Source organism: Aquarana catesbeiana, linkage group LG05 (assembly GCF_042186555.1).
Source record: "Aquarana catesbeiana isolate 2022-GZ linkage group LG05, ASM4218655v1, whole genome shotgun sequence".
In the NCBI taxonomy this organism is placed as follows: domain Eukaryota; kingdom Metazoa; phylum Chordata; class Amphibia; order Anura; family Ranidae; genus Aquarana; species Aquarana catesbeiana.
This window is the reverse complement of record NC_133328.1, coordinates 181,775,045-181,794,995: the sequence shown is the minus strand read 5'-3', so window position 1 is coordinate 181,794,995 and position 19,951 is coordinate 181,775,045. Positions and strand designations below refer to the sequence as shown.

Here is a 19,951-nt window from a genome sequence, read left to right as displayed (position 1 = left end):
CCGTCTGTGTACCTGTTGCAGATATTCCCTTACTTTCTGTGTGGTGAAAACTTTGTCAGCAGGACAGGAACTGAGGGTAAACTTCTCTCTAAGCCTAATGCCCTGTACACACGAGCGGAATGTCCGACAGAAAGTCAGACGGGAGCTTTTCACCGTATATTCCGATCGTGTGTATGCCCCATCGGACTTTTTACGTAGAAAATTCTGACGGACCTAGAAAGAGAACATGTTCTACATTTTTCTGAGAAAACTGATTGTCTGTATGCTGTTCCGACATACCAAAAACTATGCATGCTCTGAAGCAAGTACGAGATGGATGCTATTGGCTACTGGCTATTGAACTTCCGTTTTCTAGTCCCGTAGTACGTGTTGTACGTCGCCACGTTCTGGACGGTCAGAATTTGGTGTGACCGTGTGTATGCAAGACAGCTTGAGTGGAATTCCGTCGGGACTCGGTCGGAAAAACCTTCAGAGTTTATTCTGAAGGGAAAACAGACCGTGTGTACAGGGCATTAGATATCAGTAGAAATACGACAAAAGGTCTAAGCCTTCCCCACTCCATCCAAAACTAAATAATAAAAAAAAAAAGTTTTTGACTAAAAACTTTAATGCCCCGTACACACGGTCGGATTTTCCGATGGAAAATGTCTGATCGGAGCGTGTTGTCGGAAATTCCGACCGTGTGTGGGCTCCATCGGACATTTTCCATCGGATTTTCCGACACACAAAGTTGGACAGCAGGAGATAAAATTTTCCGACAACAAAATCCGTTGTCGGAAATTCCGATCGTGTGTACACAAATCCGACGGACAAAGTGCCACGCATGCTCAGAATAAATAAAGAGATGAAAGCTATTGGCCACTGCCCCGTTTATAGTCCCGACGTACATGTTTTACGTCACCGCGTTTAGAGCGATCGGATTTTCCGACAACTTTGTGACCGTGTGTATGCAAGACAAGTTTGAGCCAACATCCGTCAGAAGAAATCCTAGGATTTTGTTGTCGGAATGTCCGAACAAAGTCCGACCGTGTGTACGCCCTATAAGACTTTATATGGAAATCTGCACTGAAAACCAAATGTTTTTCAGGATCCATGGTTTTTAAAGTGCAGTCTGAGGGTGGGGGGCAAAATGGGTGTCCTAATAAACTGCATTCTATTTTGTATTTAGAATTTTTTGATATGTGGAAATACAGATGACTGTAAAAAAAACAGCATAAAATATCTGTGAGGCAAATTGAAGGATATTCTGAGCCACAGAATATGTTGTAAGGCTCCGTAAACACTGGTGTGATTTCAGATGCAACTTCAGTTGCACAGAATGGCATGAAATCACATTTTTTTTTTTTTTAACTGTGCCCATTCACATGAATGCAACACGACTGTGATGTGATTTTGAAAAGGTTCCTGCACTACTTTGGTGTGACTGTAAACATAGGTAAACATAAGAGCCAACATTAAAAAGTAAAAAAAAAATAAAAACAGCCCCCCCCTCCCACGAACCATACCAGGCCACATGTCCTCAACATAAGGGGTGTACTTTGCCCCCATAATGATGAAGAAAAGGGCCTCTTCACCACAACCCTGAGTGACCCCGCCCCCTAAGACATTATTGACCAAACATGGACATGTCCATACATGGTCAATGACATTACTGGGCCACCCTGCCCCTTGTTTTCTTTAAAGTGGTTGTAAAGCCAGTGATCCCAATTCACGACAGCCCCTTTGTAATAATAGGATATACTACACAGTGTGCGTGTGTGTGTGTTTTCTCAATTCGGCAGCTAAATAACTTTTTTCACATCACCGATGTGCAGTCACATGACAGCCCGCAGCTCTCCTTCCCTGATCTAAGGACTACAGTGGAAGGGGCTGATATTTCCCTCTGACCGCAGAGCGGTGATGTCAAAAAAGGTATTTAGCTCTTGAATTTTCAAAAAACACACACACTGTGTAGTAAATCTTATTATTACAGAGGGGCTGGCAGTAATTGGGATCAATAACTTTATTGCCACATGGAATAATGTCAGGAGGGGAGGGGAGGGGAGGGGCGGGTTTGTTTATCAGCTCACACACTAGGAAGTGACAGGGAGAGAAGAAGGGTGAGAGATAGGGAGAGCAGCGAAATGATGGTGGCACTTAAAATGATCACGGTAGAACACTGAGGGGGACACAGTAACAGGTAGATTAACCAGGTATATTACAACATAGAATGGGACAAATTATTTTTTTAGGGTTAAAACCTCTTTAAACGAGAGGGGGAAATGGTGTGTCATTCGGCAACAGGTGCAGTCGGGTGTTGGTAGTTTTTTTTCACACGGATCGGCGGCTGTTGTTCATCGTGATTTACATGGCCCTGCATCACTGGACAATGTGATTGACGATGGATTTACATCTGGGGTCTTTTTTTTAATTTAAATAAAGGACTTGTCAAAAACGTTGTTTTTTTTTTTTTCTTTACATTTTGACTTTTTTTGGTGAACGAGCAGAAGTAACCCCTACTCATTTACATGGAGGGATGGGATCTGGGGGCCCCCTTGGTAAAAGCGGCTTCCAGATTCTGATAAGTCACTCCCCCGCACCCCCACGACCACCGGGTCAGGATTGTGGAGAAGAGGCCCACAATCTGTTTCCACATCAACATCAAAATACACCCTCTATGTTAAGGGCATGTGGCCTTTTATGGCTCAGGATGGGGGGGGGGAGGGGCACATGCTCATCTTCCCACTTCCATGCTGTATGTTCACATAATAGTATGGTATAGTTTTCTGGAGTGGAGCTCATGCCATTTTATTTTTTTTTCAGCATGAGGTCCCCAACCAAAATCCATAAAAGACCTGAACGACCTTGTATGGATTGAGGAGGGACCTGTACACCATTTTGTAAAAAAAAAAAATAATGTTGGCTTATATTTATATTCTGCTGTCAGAAAATTAGTCACTGGTTGTTAGTACGCCGGCAGGTGCCAGCTCCTTAACAACAAATGACTCAGCCCTCATAACCCCAGGAGGAAAAAGGTAACCAAGTCGCACTACATAATCACACTAAAAATCAGATCAAATCGCAGCCGCACTGGTGTGAACCTAGCCTAATAATAAATCAATCCAATTAAGTCACCACCTTGTTTAATTAATGATATAAATGTTTTACTTATAGTTTCGTAGTAGGACCTACGATATGTTAGCTTTTTGCATGTGCCTATAAAAATGGTTTTCAACTGGCCATCTGCTGGTACTGTAAGCACAGTCTGTCATAACTCAGTTAAATATTAAATATTTTAACATACATATTGCTACTCTGTTTTCCAGCTCTCACTGGAAACTGAAAATAAAGAAAAAAAATACTTCAGAGGTTTACAGAGTTACAAGCTATAATTTGGGCATATGGAGTATGACCAAAGTATACAGAATATCAAGTTCCCCTATGAATAGCATTTTCTGTTCTCCATACCTGAATGACCAGTCGTACCACACCAGATGTGTATTTTAGCATGCAATGCAAAATGTCAAGCAACAGGAGAAGCTGTGCATTGGCAGTTTTCAGGCGAATTTTGTCATCGACCTCAAGATACAAAGCTGCTGTTTCCACAATCAAGTTTGAAATGTGATGTACCAGTCCTAAAATATATATACATAAACATATATTAGCAATATAAAGTGGTTACAAATTTGCAAAATATAAAGAAAACTAAAATAAAAAAATCTTACTAGGTCATAACCCCTCTCCCTAAATGTAATTAAAGCTAAGAAAGAGTTAATATAGCTGTACTGGATGCTCTTTATGCTTTATGAGAGTGAAATTGTATTAATCATTTATGCCACAGTAAACAAAATGGGTGGCTTTTGAGGGGCCAAATTTGTGGTCCTAAAGGTTGTTAAAGAAAATGCAAGAGGAAGAAACTGGGACCAACAAATAAAGGCCATCAAGCCTCCAGAGCTTAATGAAATGTCATTTAAACAATTTTTAGAATAGTATAAGTTGGATTCTTAGTATCTAGACGTGACACTTGTGAATGTTACTTGTACACTGTATACATTTGGATTTTCTAATTATTACTGATTAATGTATTTGGGTATTGTTCTCTCCATGTCTGGTATGTATGGACTCAGTGGGGTGTTACAATCAATCTCTCGATATTAGGGACCCATGGAGGGCGGATAATTTTTTTTTTAATCATTTAAAAATCTCTCTGCCCCAAGGTGTCATATTTTCCCCCGATCAGTCCTTGTTTATAATCTTTCTTTAATCCATTCCACCTTATTATTTGTGGAAAGTATTTGAATTTTGGTTGGATTGTGGAGGTGGGCCGGGCTCTTACAGTATGTTCTGCCCTTTTCTATAATGGCCATCCCATTTTCATTAGGTTTGCATAGTATTTCCACCCAGTGGGGGTAGAGTGGCAGGGTAGTGGATAGGTTTGGGCTCCAACAGTAAAGTTTGCCCTTTTCCCTTATTGTGGATGTACTACTTCTGCCCTTTGTGGGTGAATGTTTTTCTCTTGTCAGTGATCTGTGGCAGGGATCGGGGGTGTGCAGAGAGGGGGGGATTATGGTGGTGGGCTGTGTTTCCCGCTCCCCTGTCTGTGCATTTCCAATCCTGAGAAGCAAACTTGTGAGAGGGTGAATGTGACGTAATGGTGGGGAAGAAGTGACGCCACCTGCCAACTCGAATGATACTAGGGGGATACACTATATAGAAGGAGGCCAAAAGATGGAAAATTTGCGCATACCACCTTCTGGATGAGGGGGTATCTTTGTTGTAGGCTGCCATTGTTTTATTAGGTAAGATACAACATTTTAGCAAAACCCTAGATAATTAGACACTTTTTGTATCAAAGTTTTATATTTTATAGGACCAAATTTAACTTATGACAATGTCTGATGAAGCTGAGAGATTGGTCCACTGGTTTATTCTTTAATGCTCTCATTAAAGAAATGTGAGGGCATGGATTTTGGGTCCTAATGAATGTGGTTTAAAGAGCCCATAAGGTTATGTAAGATATTTTGTCACGTGTGGAATTTTATTGGACCTGTGACAGCGAGACCTTAGTTGCAAGTTTACATTAATGGAATATGGCTACATTATAGTATGAGGCCCTTAATATAGTTAACCTGGTGGAGGTTTGGTGTGGATAGTGGCCCCCACAATGTAAGGTATTTATTTGTAGACAAAGTGTTTTATGTATACATTTACAATATTGATTGATGTGTATTTTGATTGTTAGCTATAGTTTCCCAGAACCTGATGAAGTAGGGTTGAGACCCATGAAATGCACCATAATTCATCATAATGTTTTCCCCAATTGCACTCTTTTCCATCTGGGAGCCAAGTTATGTGGAAGAAGGAAGAACAAAGATTTACTGTGAAACATATGTTAAAAATCTTCATGTCATAAATCATGGTTGTGAAATTAGTGTTCCCAAACTTAAATTGGTCATGTAATATATGATTGTGAAATTAGCACTTTCAAACTATAGCCAGTGACACTGATTGAGCGGAAAAGATTTGACAGGGTGATTGTACAGAAGTCAATCTGTAGATCTACTTCTGTACAACCACCTTGCCCATATATAGATAAAAATTTGGTCGGTCTCTTTTGAATTGGCTGAATTTTGATCGATGTACGGCAGGCTTTAGGTTTCGTTTTTGAGAGCAAAAAGCCTGGGAAAATTAAAAGGGAAAGGAGGGGGGCTTCCATCATGCCAAATATGGAGTGTGGTGGTCCCATCCCTTACATAATAAATCGTTGAACAAAGAATCCCCCTAGGATTGAGACTTTAACAGACCACCAGACCCATTCAAGTAAAAAAATATTTTATTGATCTACTTTAAAAAAGACGTGAAAGCGTCTATATTGTACAGTATATAAAATTAAAAAAAATTAAAAGAAATCAAAAAAATCATTCCAGTGTAGAGGCAAATTCAAGAACAGAGAAGAAAAACTACAAGGTGATAATAATTGATGTACTCTCATAGGGGTGGTGTACCCCGATACCCGACGCGTTTCCGGTAGCTCTGGTACCTTCATCAGGGGTTTTGAGAGTTGAAAATGATGTGTACATGTATGGATTCTCTAAGAATGACCTTGTGTTCATGTAGCACTCATGGCCCCTCAGATCAAATATTATATTTTCATTTTTGCCAGACCGACATTATAGAAGTATAGTGTATATGTTGAAGAAATTATGTCAGACCGTGCACCCCCTCATGAGATCCTCATATTAGAAGGTTTTTGCTTTGAGCCAACCATTATGGGACTGTCCCTGGATATTTCTCCTTCCGGCATGCAGCCGGCACACAACAGGTTCCTATGAATGGTTCTCCAAAAAACCTGTCCAACCATGCTCCCTAGAAGCATAGGGATGGATCTCAGGGGCACCAATGATAAAGAAAAGTATGTCTGTGTCCACATCAGCAGGTTGCATAGTTACTAATTCTTACAGAGAAAGCTTCTAAATTCAATTAAAGTGGTTGTAAAATCTAAACATTTTTTACCTTAATGCATTCCTTAGGTGTCAGCATCGCCCCCTCAGCCCCCCTTTACTTACATGAGCCCTCATTTGATCCAGCACCGTGCACGTCTGCAGATCTTTTATCCCCTCACTTCCGGGTCTCGCTGGCTTTGCTGGGGCACTGGGAGCCATTGGCTTCCAGTGCTGTTAATCAAAGCCAGTGATGAGGGGGCAGGGCCAAGTCCCACTGTCTGTGTCAATGGACGCAGCAGGGAGACTCGGGTGCAAGCACACACGAGTGCCCCATGGGGACACTGGCCAGAGAGGAGGAGCCAGGAGTGCCTGCAGGGGACTCAAAAAGAAGAGGTTCCCGGCTGCTCTGTGCAATTTCATTGCACAGAGTAGGTAAGTATAGACATATTTGTTATTTAAAAAAAAATAAAATGAAAATGTACCTTTACAGCCCCTTTATGGTTCTGCAAACGAATAATCAGTTGACATTTTCAGAAAAAACTGAAAAATTGACACAGGTAATATTTGGCATTCTTTCTGTTAAAAATCACAAAAAATTGAGCAAATCTGTAAAGGTGAAAAGCAAACATATTTGCAAAGCTCTAAAGAATGACCCTGAAAGGGATTGAAGAACCTTTATTTTGATGGGCTATGTATGGTAATGCTATAATAAATTATATATATAGTAATACAAGTTTAAAGATGATGTGTCTCAAAATAGGAACACACAACAGTAATCATGATCTGCAATTCAGCTTTTACTCAGACTGCTGCTGATATATTGATATATTTACACATAAAGGGTATAAGGGTATGACAACCTCAACAATGAACTTCTCATAACTGGTCCCTTCTGGTCTGTTAAATTGAAAGCATTTTGTTATGTCTGTTTGAAGTTTGTAAAAAAAAAAAAAAAAAAAAAAAATATATATATATATATTGATCTTGGCATAAATCTACTATATAAGTCTACTGATAACTTCCTGTTTGCTCTGCCTGTGCTGCATTCTTATGAATATGACATTGTTCCGATTATCTCTGAGGACTACAGAATTTCTCGCCTCTATTATAGAGAAGAGGAGAGGAAGAGGTTTCTGTAGTTGTTCCTGTTTCTGTTGTCCTGATACAGTAGGATGAGTGGTTAAGTGTGGTCATCCTAGGCAGGAAGTTTGTTCCTGGCAAAATCACCGGGAGAAAAAGAAAAACAATGCTTGAAAAATAAAACCAGTGCAGCCACCACTTCTAAAGACTGGTATGCAGCATTTTAGTTTTTGGGTTCAATTACACTTTCATTTTTTACTTTAAAAAAAATCTGATATTTTAGACTTTAAAAAGTTCAACTAAAGGCAAAACTTTTTATTTTTTTTAGTTTTGGCTAGAGTGGAGATGTCAGATTTTTTTATCGCTGTCTGTACTCCCATTAGGGAGGTTCACCCTCTCTATTTGTCCTGTTTAGCATTATCATTAAAAGTGAAAGTAAAAGAAAATCTCAAATCTTGGGTTGTCCCCAGAAAAGTAAGAGAGGAGAAAACTCCCAATGGGGATTCCCTTTCACTTCCTATATTGGCTATGGGACGGGAAATGAAGGTATATGTCCCCAATGGGAGGCAGATGGCAAAAAAAATAAAATACCTCTACTCTAACCTCTTGCCGACCAGCTTACTCCGATATACGCCGGCAAAGGGGCACATACAGGCAGATTAACGCACCTGTACGTTGGCCTTTAAGAATTGGATTGCGGGCACGCGCGTGCCGGGACCACCGTGAGTGTGATCGCGGGTTCCGCAGACTCTATGTCTCCGGGGATACCCGCAATCGTCTCACGGAGAGGAAGAACGGGGAAATGCTGATGTAAACAAGCATTTCCCCATTCTTTCTAGTGACAGGACACTGATCACAGCTCCCTGTAATCGGGAGTGGTGATCAGTGTCGTGTTACACATAGCCCCTCACCCCCACAGTTAGAATCACTCCCTAGGACACACTTAACCCCTACAGTGCCACCTAGTGGTTAACCCCTTCACTGCCAGTCACATTTACACAGTAATCAATGTATTTTTAATTGCACTTATCGCTGTATAAATGTGAATGGTCCCAAAATCGTGCCAAAAGTGTCCGATCTGTCCGCCATAATGTTGCAGTCGCCGCCTCAATAGCTAGTTACTAGTAGAAAAAAAAATATTAATAAAAATGCCATAACACTATCCCCTATTTTGGAGACGCTATAACTTTTTGCACACACCGATCAATAAACACTTATTGCAACAAAATATGTAGAAGAATACGTATCGGCCTAAACTGAGGAAAAAAAATTTTTTTTTAAATATTTTTGGGGGCTATATATTATAGCAAAAAATAATGCTTTTTTTTTTTTTTTTTTTAAATTGTCGCTATTTTTTTGTTTATAGCGGAAAAAATAAAAACCGCAGAGGTGATCAAATACTATCAAAAGAAAGCTCTATTTGTGGGGAAAAAAGGACGTTGATTTTGTTTGGGAGTCACGTCGTACGACCGCACAATTGTCAGTTAAAGTGACGCAGTGCCGAATCGCAAAATGTGCTCTGGTCTTTGGGCAGCCAAATGGTCCGGGGCTTAAGTGGCTAATATCCTTTCTGTTTATCCCTCAAATCCTGCTTTCACTTTATTACTAAGCATTTAACTTCCCTGACTTTGTGGTCCATCAATCCACCCATAATAGTTATAGATCATTACTGGCTAATATTAGCACACACTTATTGGACAGAGAAATGTGGTGGGTAGATATTATTCCCAAGGCTTAAGACCCTAATATCAAATGCAAACCAGCAGATGAGAGGCACATAGATTTTTTTTTTTTTTTCACAATCACGATCAGTGTTTTCTGAGTCTACAGGTTAATGATAAAAAGGATTGAGGTGGATGGGTGCACCTGGATGAAAAATTGTAGTTAGCTGGGTAAAAAAAAAAAGACACAAGCTCACTGAAATCAGTGTTTATTTTTCAATGATTGCCACAGTGTACCTTTAAACTATAGGTTTAAACAAAATCACAGTGATCTAAATTTCTCTTGATTCGTCTAAAGTTGCATTACAGTAAGATTTTATGTTGTGTAGTGCAAACATATCTTGTAGTGAAGCACAAAAAAAAATGTAAATAGCTTCAGTCCTTTGGAAGGGCTTATTTTTACCTAGAGAGATTTTGCAACACAAATGCCCTGTACACACGACCAGTTTTGCCGTCGGAATAAACTCCGAAGGTTTCTCCGGCAGAACTCCGACGGAATTCCATTTAAGCGGTCTTGCAACACATTGTCAAACCAAAGTCCGACCATCAAAAACGCGGTGACGTACAGCACGTACGACGGGACTAGAAAAGGGAAGTTCAATAGCCAGTAGCCAATGCTTCAGAGCAAGCGTCGTTTTTGGTCCGTCGGAATAGCATACAGACGAGCGGTTTTCCCGATAGGAATTGGTTCCGTCGGAAATATTTAGAACATGTTCTATTTCTAGGGCCCTCAGAATTAAAAAAAAAAAAAAAAAGTCCAATGAGGCATACACACGATCGGAATATACGATGAAAAGCTTCCGTCTGACTTTTTCTGTTGGACATTCCGCTTGTGTGTACGTGGCTAAAGATAAAAATTAAGCTTTCTAAATGTCATTGATATTGCAATCAATTCTGTCCTATCACAAAGATCAAGTATACAATGCAATGTGTGATGCATAAAATATAGAACCATGTAACAAAAGAAATACATTTAAATTTTAGGAACAAAATTGTAGTGGGGTTGTCATAAGTTAGCACCACATGCTTTTCATTATTCTAAGGTAGGTGTAAAGTCTAATGTGTTATCAGCAGTAATGACTTTCAATGTCATTTCACCACATTCGCTCTTAGCAGCCTCTTAAAAACTACTCTGCTGTATCTCTCCACTGATTGGATTTTCATTCTCTGTCTTCTAAATGTATTGTTACAGGAAATTGATGTCCTGCTATGCTCTGGCTTTTTTGAAAATAGCCCAATTCTAATGTTATTTGTCTCCAATTTAGACACAAGTGATTTTTCAAAGTTTGCTACAATGGTACAGTAATCATTAAAGGGAACAGCCTAAAAAGCGGTAAAATGATTGTATACTACAATACTATATTTTGCATCTTACAGAAATGGCGAACAGACTGCTTGAAGCACAGTCTCTGTTTTTGAGGTGCACTGAAGAAAAGAGAAGTACAATCTATTGCCAGTTGCCTTTACAAACGTTTCCAGTATGCTCCAAAAAATATACAGTGTATAGTATCCCTGCAGTGTTAACATGCAATTTGTGTTCTAGAAACCCCAAAAACCACACGATTATATTTGTCCCAGAATACAGTTCTAGCTAGCCATGGCAGCCTTTTCAGCTTGAATTTATCTAGATCTGTAATAGTATACAAAATATGTTTTGCTTGTACAGATCTAGTTTTTTAATAAAAAGTGTAAATAACAACATATATTAAAACATTTTTAAAGGGCCTTTTCAAAAGTGATATTGTAGTTATACAGTGCCTTGAAAAAGTATTCATACCCCTTGACATTTTCCACATTTTGTCATGTTACAACCAAAAACGTAAATGCATTTTATTGGGATTTTATGTGATAGACCAACACAAAGTAGCACATAATTGCAAAGTGAAAGTAAAATGATAAATGTTTTTCAATTGTTTTTACAAATTAAATGTGAAAAGTGTGGCGTGCATTTGTATTCAGCCCCCTTTATATATTGATGTCCTTTTTTCCCCACAAACAGAGCTTTCTTTTGGTGGTATTTGAACACCTCTGTGGTGTTTATTTTTTGCGCTATAAACAAAAAAATAGCGACAATTCTGAAAAAAACGCATTATTTTTTACTTTTTTGCTATAATAAATATCCCCAAAAAATATATATAAAAAAAAAAAAAATTCCCTCAGTTTAGGCCGATATGTATTCTTCTACACATTTTTGGTAAAAAAAAAAAAAAATCGCAATAAGTGTTTATTGATTGGTGTGCGCAAAAGTTATAGCATCTACAAAATAGGGGATTTATGGCATTTTTATTAATATTTTTTTTTTACTAGTAATGGCGGCGATCAGCGATTTTTATCGTGACTGACATTATGGCGGACAGATCGGACACTTTTGGGACCATTCACATTTATACAGCGATCAGTGCAATTAAAAATGCATTGATTACTGTGTAAATGTGACTGGCAGTCACATTTACACAGTAAATGAAGTGAAGGGGTTAACCACTAGGTGGCACTGTAAGGGTTAAGTGTGTCCTAGGGAGTGTTTCTAACTGTGGGGGGAGGGGCTATGTGTGACATGACACTGATCACCGATTACAGGGAGCGGTGATCAGTGCCAGTGTCACTAGGCAGAACGGGGAAATGCTGGTTTACACCAGCATTTCCCTGTTCTTCCTCTCTGTGAGACGATCGCAGGTATCCCCGCGGACATCGAGTCAGCGGGACCCGCAATCACACTGATGAAGGTCGCGGTGGGAGCGCGCGCCGCCAGGTGGAGGGCGTGCGCCCGCAAACCACTTCTGAGAGGGCAACGTACAGGTACCTTAATCTGCCTGTACATGCCTTTCTGCCAACGTATATTGGCGTGAGCCGGTCGGTAAGCGGTTAAAGCAGGGTTCGGTTAAAAAATGGAAGAGTGGCAAGAAGAAAACCATTGCTGAAAAAAAGCCATAAGAAGTCCTATTTGCAGTAGTCATGTGGGGGACACAGCAAACATGCTAATGAAGGTGCTCTGGTCAGATGAGACCAAAATAAACACTTCAATGCAGGACACTTTCCCCCCTTCCTGCCCAGGCCAATTTTCAGCTTTCAGCACTGTCGCATTTTAAATGCTAATTGAGTGGTCATGCAACACTGTACCCCAGGGGAGGCCCGTCCATTAGGGGCGTCGCCCCTTCTCTCCAGGTCACCCCTATATGAAATGGATAGATTCATGGATCAAGCCAAATATGGGGGGAATCAGAAGAAAACCTGTTAGAGTCTGCAAAAGGCTTGAGACTAGGGCAGAGGTTCATCTTCCAGCAGGACAATGACCCTAAACATACAGCCAGAGTTACAATGGAATGGTTTAGATCAGGGGTCTCCAAACTTTCTACGAAAAGGGCCCATTTACTGTCCATCCGGCTTTATGGAGGCCAGACTGTGGCCACAGAGTAGAAAATGCCCCAGCATCAGTGGCCCATCATTGGTTTTAATGAGAGGAACAGTGCCCCAATGATGGTGGTGTCAGTTGGGGTAATGGTGCCACATAATTGGTGTCAGTGGGTGGAATATGGGAGGAATAGTGCCCCATTCATGATGGTGTCAGCTGGGGTAATGGTGCCTCATAATTAGTGTCACTTGGTGGAATAGTGTCCCAAGGGCCAGATAAGGCAAGCAAAGGGCCTCATCTGGCCCCCGGGTTGCAGTTTGGAGACCACTGGTTTAGATGAAAGCATATTCATGTATTAGAATGACCCAGTCAAAGTCCAGACCTAAATCCAATTGAGAATCTGTGGCAAGACTTGAAAATTGCTGTTCACAGACACTCTTCATCCAATCTGACAGAGCTTGAGCTATTTTGCAAAGATGAACAGGCAAAAATGTCACTCTCTAGATGTGCAAAGCTGTATTTGCAGCGAAAGGTGGTTCTACAAAGTATTGACTCAGGGAGGCTGAATACAAATGCACACCACACTTTTTGCATATTTATTTGTACAAAAATTTGAAAACCATTTATCATTTTCCTCCCACTTCACAATTATGTGCCACTTTGTGTTGGTCTATCACATAAATCCCAAAAAAATACATTTACGTTTTTGGTTGTAACATGACAAAATGTGGAAAATTACAAGGGGTATGAATACTTTTTCAAGGCACTGTATATATATGGAATAATCAGGATTTAAATAAGTTGTGTTTATTATGTACAGTGAGCACAGGGAATTCTGAGTGGTAAAGATTTTCTGCACTAATTGCACTTTTTTCAGGATAGCACAAGCCAGGAACACAGAATTTAGTGCCTGGGATATAATGATAGTGAAAAAAAAATGTATTGTTATTGTGATATCACAGAAGTGGTGTGTGATTTCCCTCTATCCAACATGTTTAATCTGAAATTATGAAAACTTTCGGTGAACAAACTAAATTGCAGTATCAGCAGGTTGATAGAGTATTTTAAACCACATAGACAGCTATGTGGGTAAGCACATAAACATGTTTATACTGATACAAAAGAGTACATATTTGAGAAATTTTACAAGGATTCTCACTGCTTTCAGATGAATCGTAGTGAGAATTCTACAGAAATGGATACCTGTCCATACTCATTTTGTCCGGTTTGTTCAAAATATTACTCTAATGTAACTCTATATGTGAGAAAAAATGTGAATTTTTTTTGTATTTGGAAGTACAAAATCAATAAAGAAGATAATGTGGCATGCGTATATTAAGTTGCAAAAGTTACAACAAAAGTTGCAAAAGTTCAAATCCCAACCACAACACTACCTGCCTGCGTGGGTTTCCTACAGGTACTCTGGCTTCCTTCCATACTACTGTATGCTGGTAGGTAATTGGCTCTGTCTAAAATTGCCACTAGTATGTGTGTGAAGGAAAAGGAATGTGAGTTGGGGACCTTAGATTGTAAGCTCCTTGAGGTCAGGGACTGATGTGAATGTTTTATATATATATATATATGTAATATGTATATTACTATGTAATTGATTTTACTATACTGTTTTCACAATGGTTTAGTCATGATAACTCCGAAGTATAAAAGTTTATGTTATGTTGACTGTAATTTTTTCTGCTATAATTGTTTATCTGTTTGCAACTTAAAGCGGAACTAAACTATATCTGAGGACCACAAACTGAAAAGGCTATTTAGTTCATTTTTAATATTCAACGCAAACTTGCCCATTCATTCATGTCTCCATGCTTTATTCTGCTAAGAAACCACTTGGAAAACACCCTCTAGCATTTCTAGGTGCGGCCAACTTGATTAAGGGCAGGTAATTCATGTAGCATTTACTTCCTGGAATCCATCTGCCCTTAGGCAAGGCATGCATACAGGAAGGTGTGCTTAGCTGGGAACCCCCACCCCCATTTTTCCTCTCCCCTCTCCTGAAGACTCCTGGGAAATTACATCGGCCTAAGCCTGGAAACCGGGAAGTAACTGAAGAACTGTAAAAAAAAAAAAACTGTTTAAAACAAGTATATGATATACTTTCCTATTTACTAATGCTAGCAACATAAGGATTAAAAATTGGCAATCTTGATTGAAAGTTTGGTTACACTTTAATAAACAACTTCTTTAAAAAAGGCTTTAATAAAGACCTTCACAGGGTCACATACTTACCCTCCTTTTCTCTACATTTTAGCTGCTAGAAGTGACAGAAAAGTCCTGTGTAATCTCCAAGTCACCAAAATCATATATTACATACAGAAGATCTATCAATTTCACATGTGACTGTGCTGATTGATCCAGTGTTGTCAAATGAAGTGAGACACATGCTCCTTCATAACTGGAAACATCCAGTATTTCTTTTGGATTGTGGAGCAGAAAGAAGCAGCAGAGTAGTGAAAAAAAGGAAAGTATATACTATTGGGGATTGGAGGAATTAAGCAAACCTATTGCTTTACCTTGAAAGAGCATATGATAGATTTGCTTGAGGGTCCATTCGCAATGTGGCAATGACCTGCTGTTCAGTGCGTTGGCATACCATCGATTGTAAATTGCATTTTAATGCATTGTACAGCAGAGCCCAATGAATCACAATGCATATACTGTGCACTGTGCTGTGTTGCTAAAGGGTCATGCCCATTTTTTAACCCACTGTGGTACACTGGTAGCCCATGCATAATAAATGGGCTGTCTTAAAACAACATGTTGACCTGTGCCATAATGCACATTAACAGAACACTTATATATAAAGAAAGAATTGCGCTAGGTGCGTGAGTAATAAAAATTATTATTGTTGTGAAACCGTGAAGGAAATCCTGCAGCTGAACACTTTAACCCCAATATTAGGGCACAAAATATAGATATAAAAAGAAAAAAGTGCAGCGCTGGAAAAAATATCGAAAACAATGTGTATAGTATAACAGTGAACCAACACCGTGATGGAAGTGACTAATGACTAATAAAATAAATTGATGAAAATCTATTAAAAATCAATTAATGATGCAAATGAAAAAAAATAAAATATATATATACACTGTATTTATTGGCGTATAACACTCACTTTTTCACCATGAAAATCGGGTGCAAATATCGTGTGCGTGTTATACGCCAATACTTCAATTTTAGCTGCCTCGGAGGGGACAGGGAAGGGGGCGGGACGAGTGCCATCAGATTACATACAGTGAGAATCTCCTGTTTACTTGGCGGCCTCTGTAATAGGAAGTCCCATCTCCTGGGCCGCCATTGGACCACTGTTCTGTCTATCATAGGAGATTCTCACTGTATGTAATCTCTTGGCGCTTGTCCCGCCCCCTCCCTGTCCCATCTAGGCTGCAGATGGGCATCGATCAGGCTGCACTGATGGCAACGGTGAGGCTGCTGCATTGATGGTAATGGTAAGGGTGCTGCATTGATGGTAATGGTGAGGCTGCAGATGGGCATTGATCAGGCTGCATTGATGGCAATGGTGAGGCTGCAGATGGGCATTGATCCGGCTGCATTGATGGCAATGGTGAGGCTGCAGATGGGCATTAATCAGGCTGCATTGATGGCAATGGTGAGGCTGCAGATGGGCATTGATCAGGCTGCATTGATGGCAATGGCGAGGCTGCAGATGGGCGCTGACCCTTATTTTACTTCAAAAGTTCCTTATTTAAAATTTAAGTTTTTTTCCTGAAACTTCCCTCTTAAAATGAATGTGCGTGTTATACGCCGATAAATACGGGTACTTTCCGGTAAGCCTCCATTACCTTGCTATCAGGTGACGGGCAGCACCAGTGGTGGAATACAGACCCAGGGTCTTGCTTTGGATATCCCCTTCTTCTGGACTTTATTGCACTTTATGAACTGTTTCCACTTAATTTATTATCTCACTCGCACAATTAATTATATATATATATATATTTTTTCATTTGCATCATTAATTGAATTTTAATAGATTTTCATCAATTTATTTTATTAGTAATTAGTCACTTCCAGCACAGTGTTGGTTCACTGTTATATTACACACATTGTTTTCGATATTTTTTCCAGCGCTGCACTTTTTTCTTTTTATAACAGAACACTTATGTTTGAATGGCTCTTAAAGCCAAATACCAATAACTGTAATGCCCCGTACACACGGTCGGATTTTCCGATGGAAAATGTGTGATAGGACCTTGTTGCCGGAAATTCCGACCCTGTGTAGGCTCCATCACACATTTTCCGACACACAAAGTTTGAGAGCAGGATATAAAATTTTCCGACAACAAAATCCGTTGTCGGAAATTCCGATCGTGTGTACACAAATCCGACGGACAAAGTGCCATGCATGCTCAGAATAAATAAAGAGATGAAAGCTATTGGCCACTGCCCTGTTTATAGTCCCGACGTACGTGTTTTACGTCACCGCGTTTAGAACGATAGGATTTTCCGACAACTTTGTGTGATTGTGTGTATGCAAGACAAGTTTGAGCCAACATCCGTCGGAAAAAATCCTAGGATTTTGTTGTCGGAATGTCCGAACAAAGTCCGACCGTGTGTACGGGGCATTAGATGCTGATCCATAAAATTCATTGCAGAATTCATGCAAGACACCCTGGAAGCATAAAGCATCCAAACTCTGACTGTTCTAAAATGTGGTGCTAAGGACTGTCCACAGTATATCCCTGCAATATGCGGTCTTAACAAACTTTTGAAATTGCCACTTCAACGACATTAGTAAATTAGAAAGCAGCATACTGCAATGGGGTTTTTTGAGTGCCCTGTAACAAAAAAAAAATGCAGCAATCAGTATCAGCTTAGTGTTCATTTTTAATTTGTAAAGGGCAAAAAAAAAGAAGTGCACTAAAAGAGTACTATAAAACATGCATGCTCACTCCATTTGTCTGCAGCTGTCACTGCCAGAGGATATGCTAGTGACACTTGCTAGACAGTAGAGGGAACACAAACCAGAGTCTAATACACTATATTACCAAAAGTATTGGGACATCTGCCTTTAAAAGCCCATGAACTTTATTGGCATCCCAGTCTTAGTCCATAGGGTCCAATACTGAGTTGGCCCACCCTTTGCAGCTATACAGCTTCAACTCTTCTGGAATTTGTGAGTGGCACTGATGTGGAGGAGAAGACCCGGCTCGCAGTCTCTCTAATTCATTCCAAGGGTGTTCTATGGAGACTCTGTGCAGGCCAGTCAAGTTCATCCATCCCAAACTCGCTCATCCATGTCTTTATGGACCTTGCTTTGTGCACTAGTCCAAATCATTTGGTAGAGGGGGATTATGGGTTGGGGGTTGTTTTTCAGGAGTTGGGCTTCGCCCCTTAGTTCCAGTGACAGGAACTCTTAAGGAGTCAGCATACCAAAACATGGATGAGCGAGTTTGGGGTGGAGGAACTTGACTGGCCTGCACAAAGTCCTGACCTCAACCCGATAGAACACCTTTGGGATGAATTAGAGCAGAGACTGTGAGTCAGGCCTTCTTGTCCACATCAGTGCCTGACCTCACAAATGTGCTTCTGGAAGAAACATTCCCATAGACACACTGTTAAACCTTGTGGGCAGCCTTCCCAGAAGAGTTGAAGCAGTTATAGCAGCAAAGGGTTTGCCCAACTCAATATTGAGCGCTATAGACTAAGACAGGGATGACATTAAAGTTCATGTAAAGGCAGGTGTCCCAATACTTTTGGTAATATAGTGTACTATGGGCTCTAGGGGGCATATTGAGAGCATTGCCCTAATTAGATGTTGGCTTTTGTGGCAAGTAGTGCAATATCTTTCAGTAAGTACAAAGAAGTAGACCTACAATGATTTCTGTATGGTACAAAGTGTATCCCTATACTTTTTCTTCCATTTACTTAGGTATTGATCTTCTGGACTGAAAAGCTAACTGAAAGATTAAAAGAAGCAGGTGACAGTTTTAAACAAGAACGTAATAAATGTTGATCTTAGAAAAAACAGTTAACAAGCATGCAAACACTGCAACAAAACAGCTAGTAAGCACAAAAATAGATGGTGTTTTAGTTTTGCCTTAGGGAATAGAATGCATTACATAATAATTTTCTAAAAAGCTGATGGAGTTAAAACAGCCTGAAAAAAACACAATTTTGCATCAGTGCAGCTTACATAAGACTTTTAAATTAGTAAATTCTGTAAAATCTGTTATTTTGGCACTTAAACAATGAAACTAAAAGAACACTTTCTTACACCTATTAAAGTGACCTTGTACTCAACAGCATTGTCTGCGTGTTACATCACGGTCCTCTCCTGAATATTAAATTAAAGTAAAAAAAAAAATGCCTGTGGGAAAAACAATTAAGAAATGTCTAACCTTACTCCCCACTACCACACAGCAGAGGGTGATATTATGATCCTTCCAATGAGATCCCGGGAATACTGATTACCCAAAATATCATTAAATGTATTCTAAAAAGCTTTAAAATCCTTAGCATTCCCAGGATTTTGTTAGACGATCATAATATGACCCTTGCCCGTGCACTGCATATGGAAGCCAGGGTTATATTTGCAATTTTTTTCCTACAGGGTTTTAAATATGAGGGTGGGGGACCTGATATAATAAGCAAGTCTGAGACCACTATTGATACCTTGTAAAGCACTGCAGTTGTGCTAAAGTCAGAAAATCCACTCAATTTACCTTAACTTGAGCTGTTTTATCTACTACAACCATACAGCAGTTCTCGCTGCTTGCTGTCCACTAAGAAGATTAATGCCGCGTACACATGATCGGAATTTCGGCCCGCAAAAGACCGATGAGAGTACTTCGTCGGAAGATGCAACCGTATGTGCGGACTTTTGCTGGCCGAATTCCAGCCAGCAAATGATTGAGAGCATGTTCTTAATTTTTCGGTCGGAAAAAGTTCCTATCCGAAAATGTGATCGTCTGTGGCAATTCCGACACGTAAAATTCCTACGCATGCTCGAAAAAAAAATTTGACGCATGCTCGTAAGCATTGAACTTCATTTTCTCGGCTCGTCGTAGTGTTGTACGTCAACGCGTTCTTGACGGTCGTAAGTTAAGCAAACTTTTGCATGACCGTGTGTATGCAAGGCAAACTTGAGCGGAATCCCGTCAGAAAAGCCATCATATCTTTTTCCGACGAGAAGTCCGATCGTGTGTAAAAGTTTTAATCCGACTGGTCGTTGTGAAACACCTATAACATACCTCCCAACTTTCTGAGATGGGAAAAAGGGACACCTATTAGCAAAAGTTTGTAGGCCTAGTAAACACCCCATGTCACTCCTCCCCCCACCCCCTTAAAGGAGAATTGTACAAAAAAAAAAAGATTAGTTACACCCACAAGTGCTTTTTTTTTTA

At 39.9% G+C, this 19,951-nt stretch overlaps 1 protein-coding gene across 2 annotated transcripts in view; it reads right to left on the bottom strand.

Moving 5' to 3' along the window:
• Positions 1-19,951, bottom strand: part of LOC141144583 (serine/threonine-protein kinase ULK4-like) — a 1,176,078-nt gene that overhangs the window by 317,385 nt on the left and 838,742 nt on the right. For both annotated transcript variants that reach the window (XM_073630414.1, XM_073630413.1), the window contains exon 33: positions 3,448-3,614. In XM_073630414.1, coding sequence (XP_073486515.1) covers positions 3,448-3,614 — 167 coding nt within the window. The remainder of the gene's footprint in view (positions 1-3,447; positions 3,615-19,951) is intronic.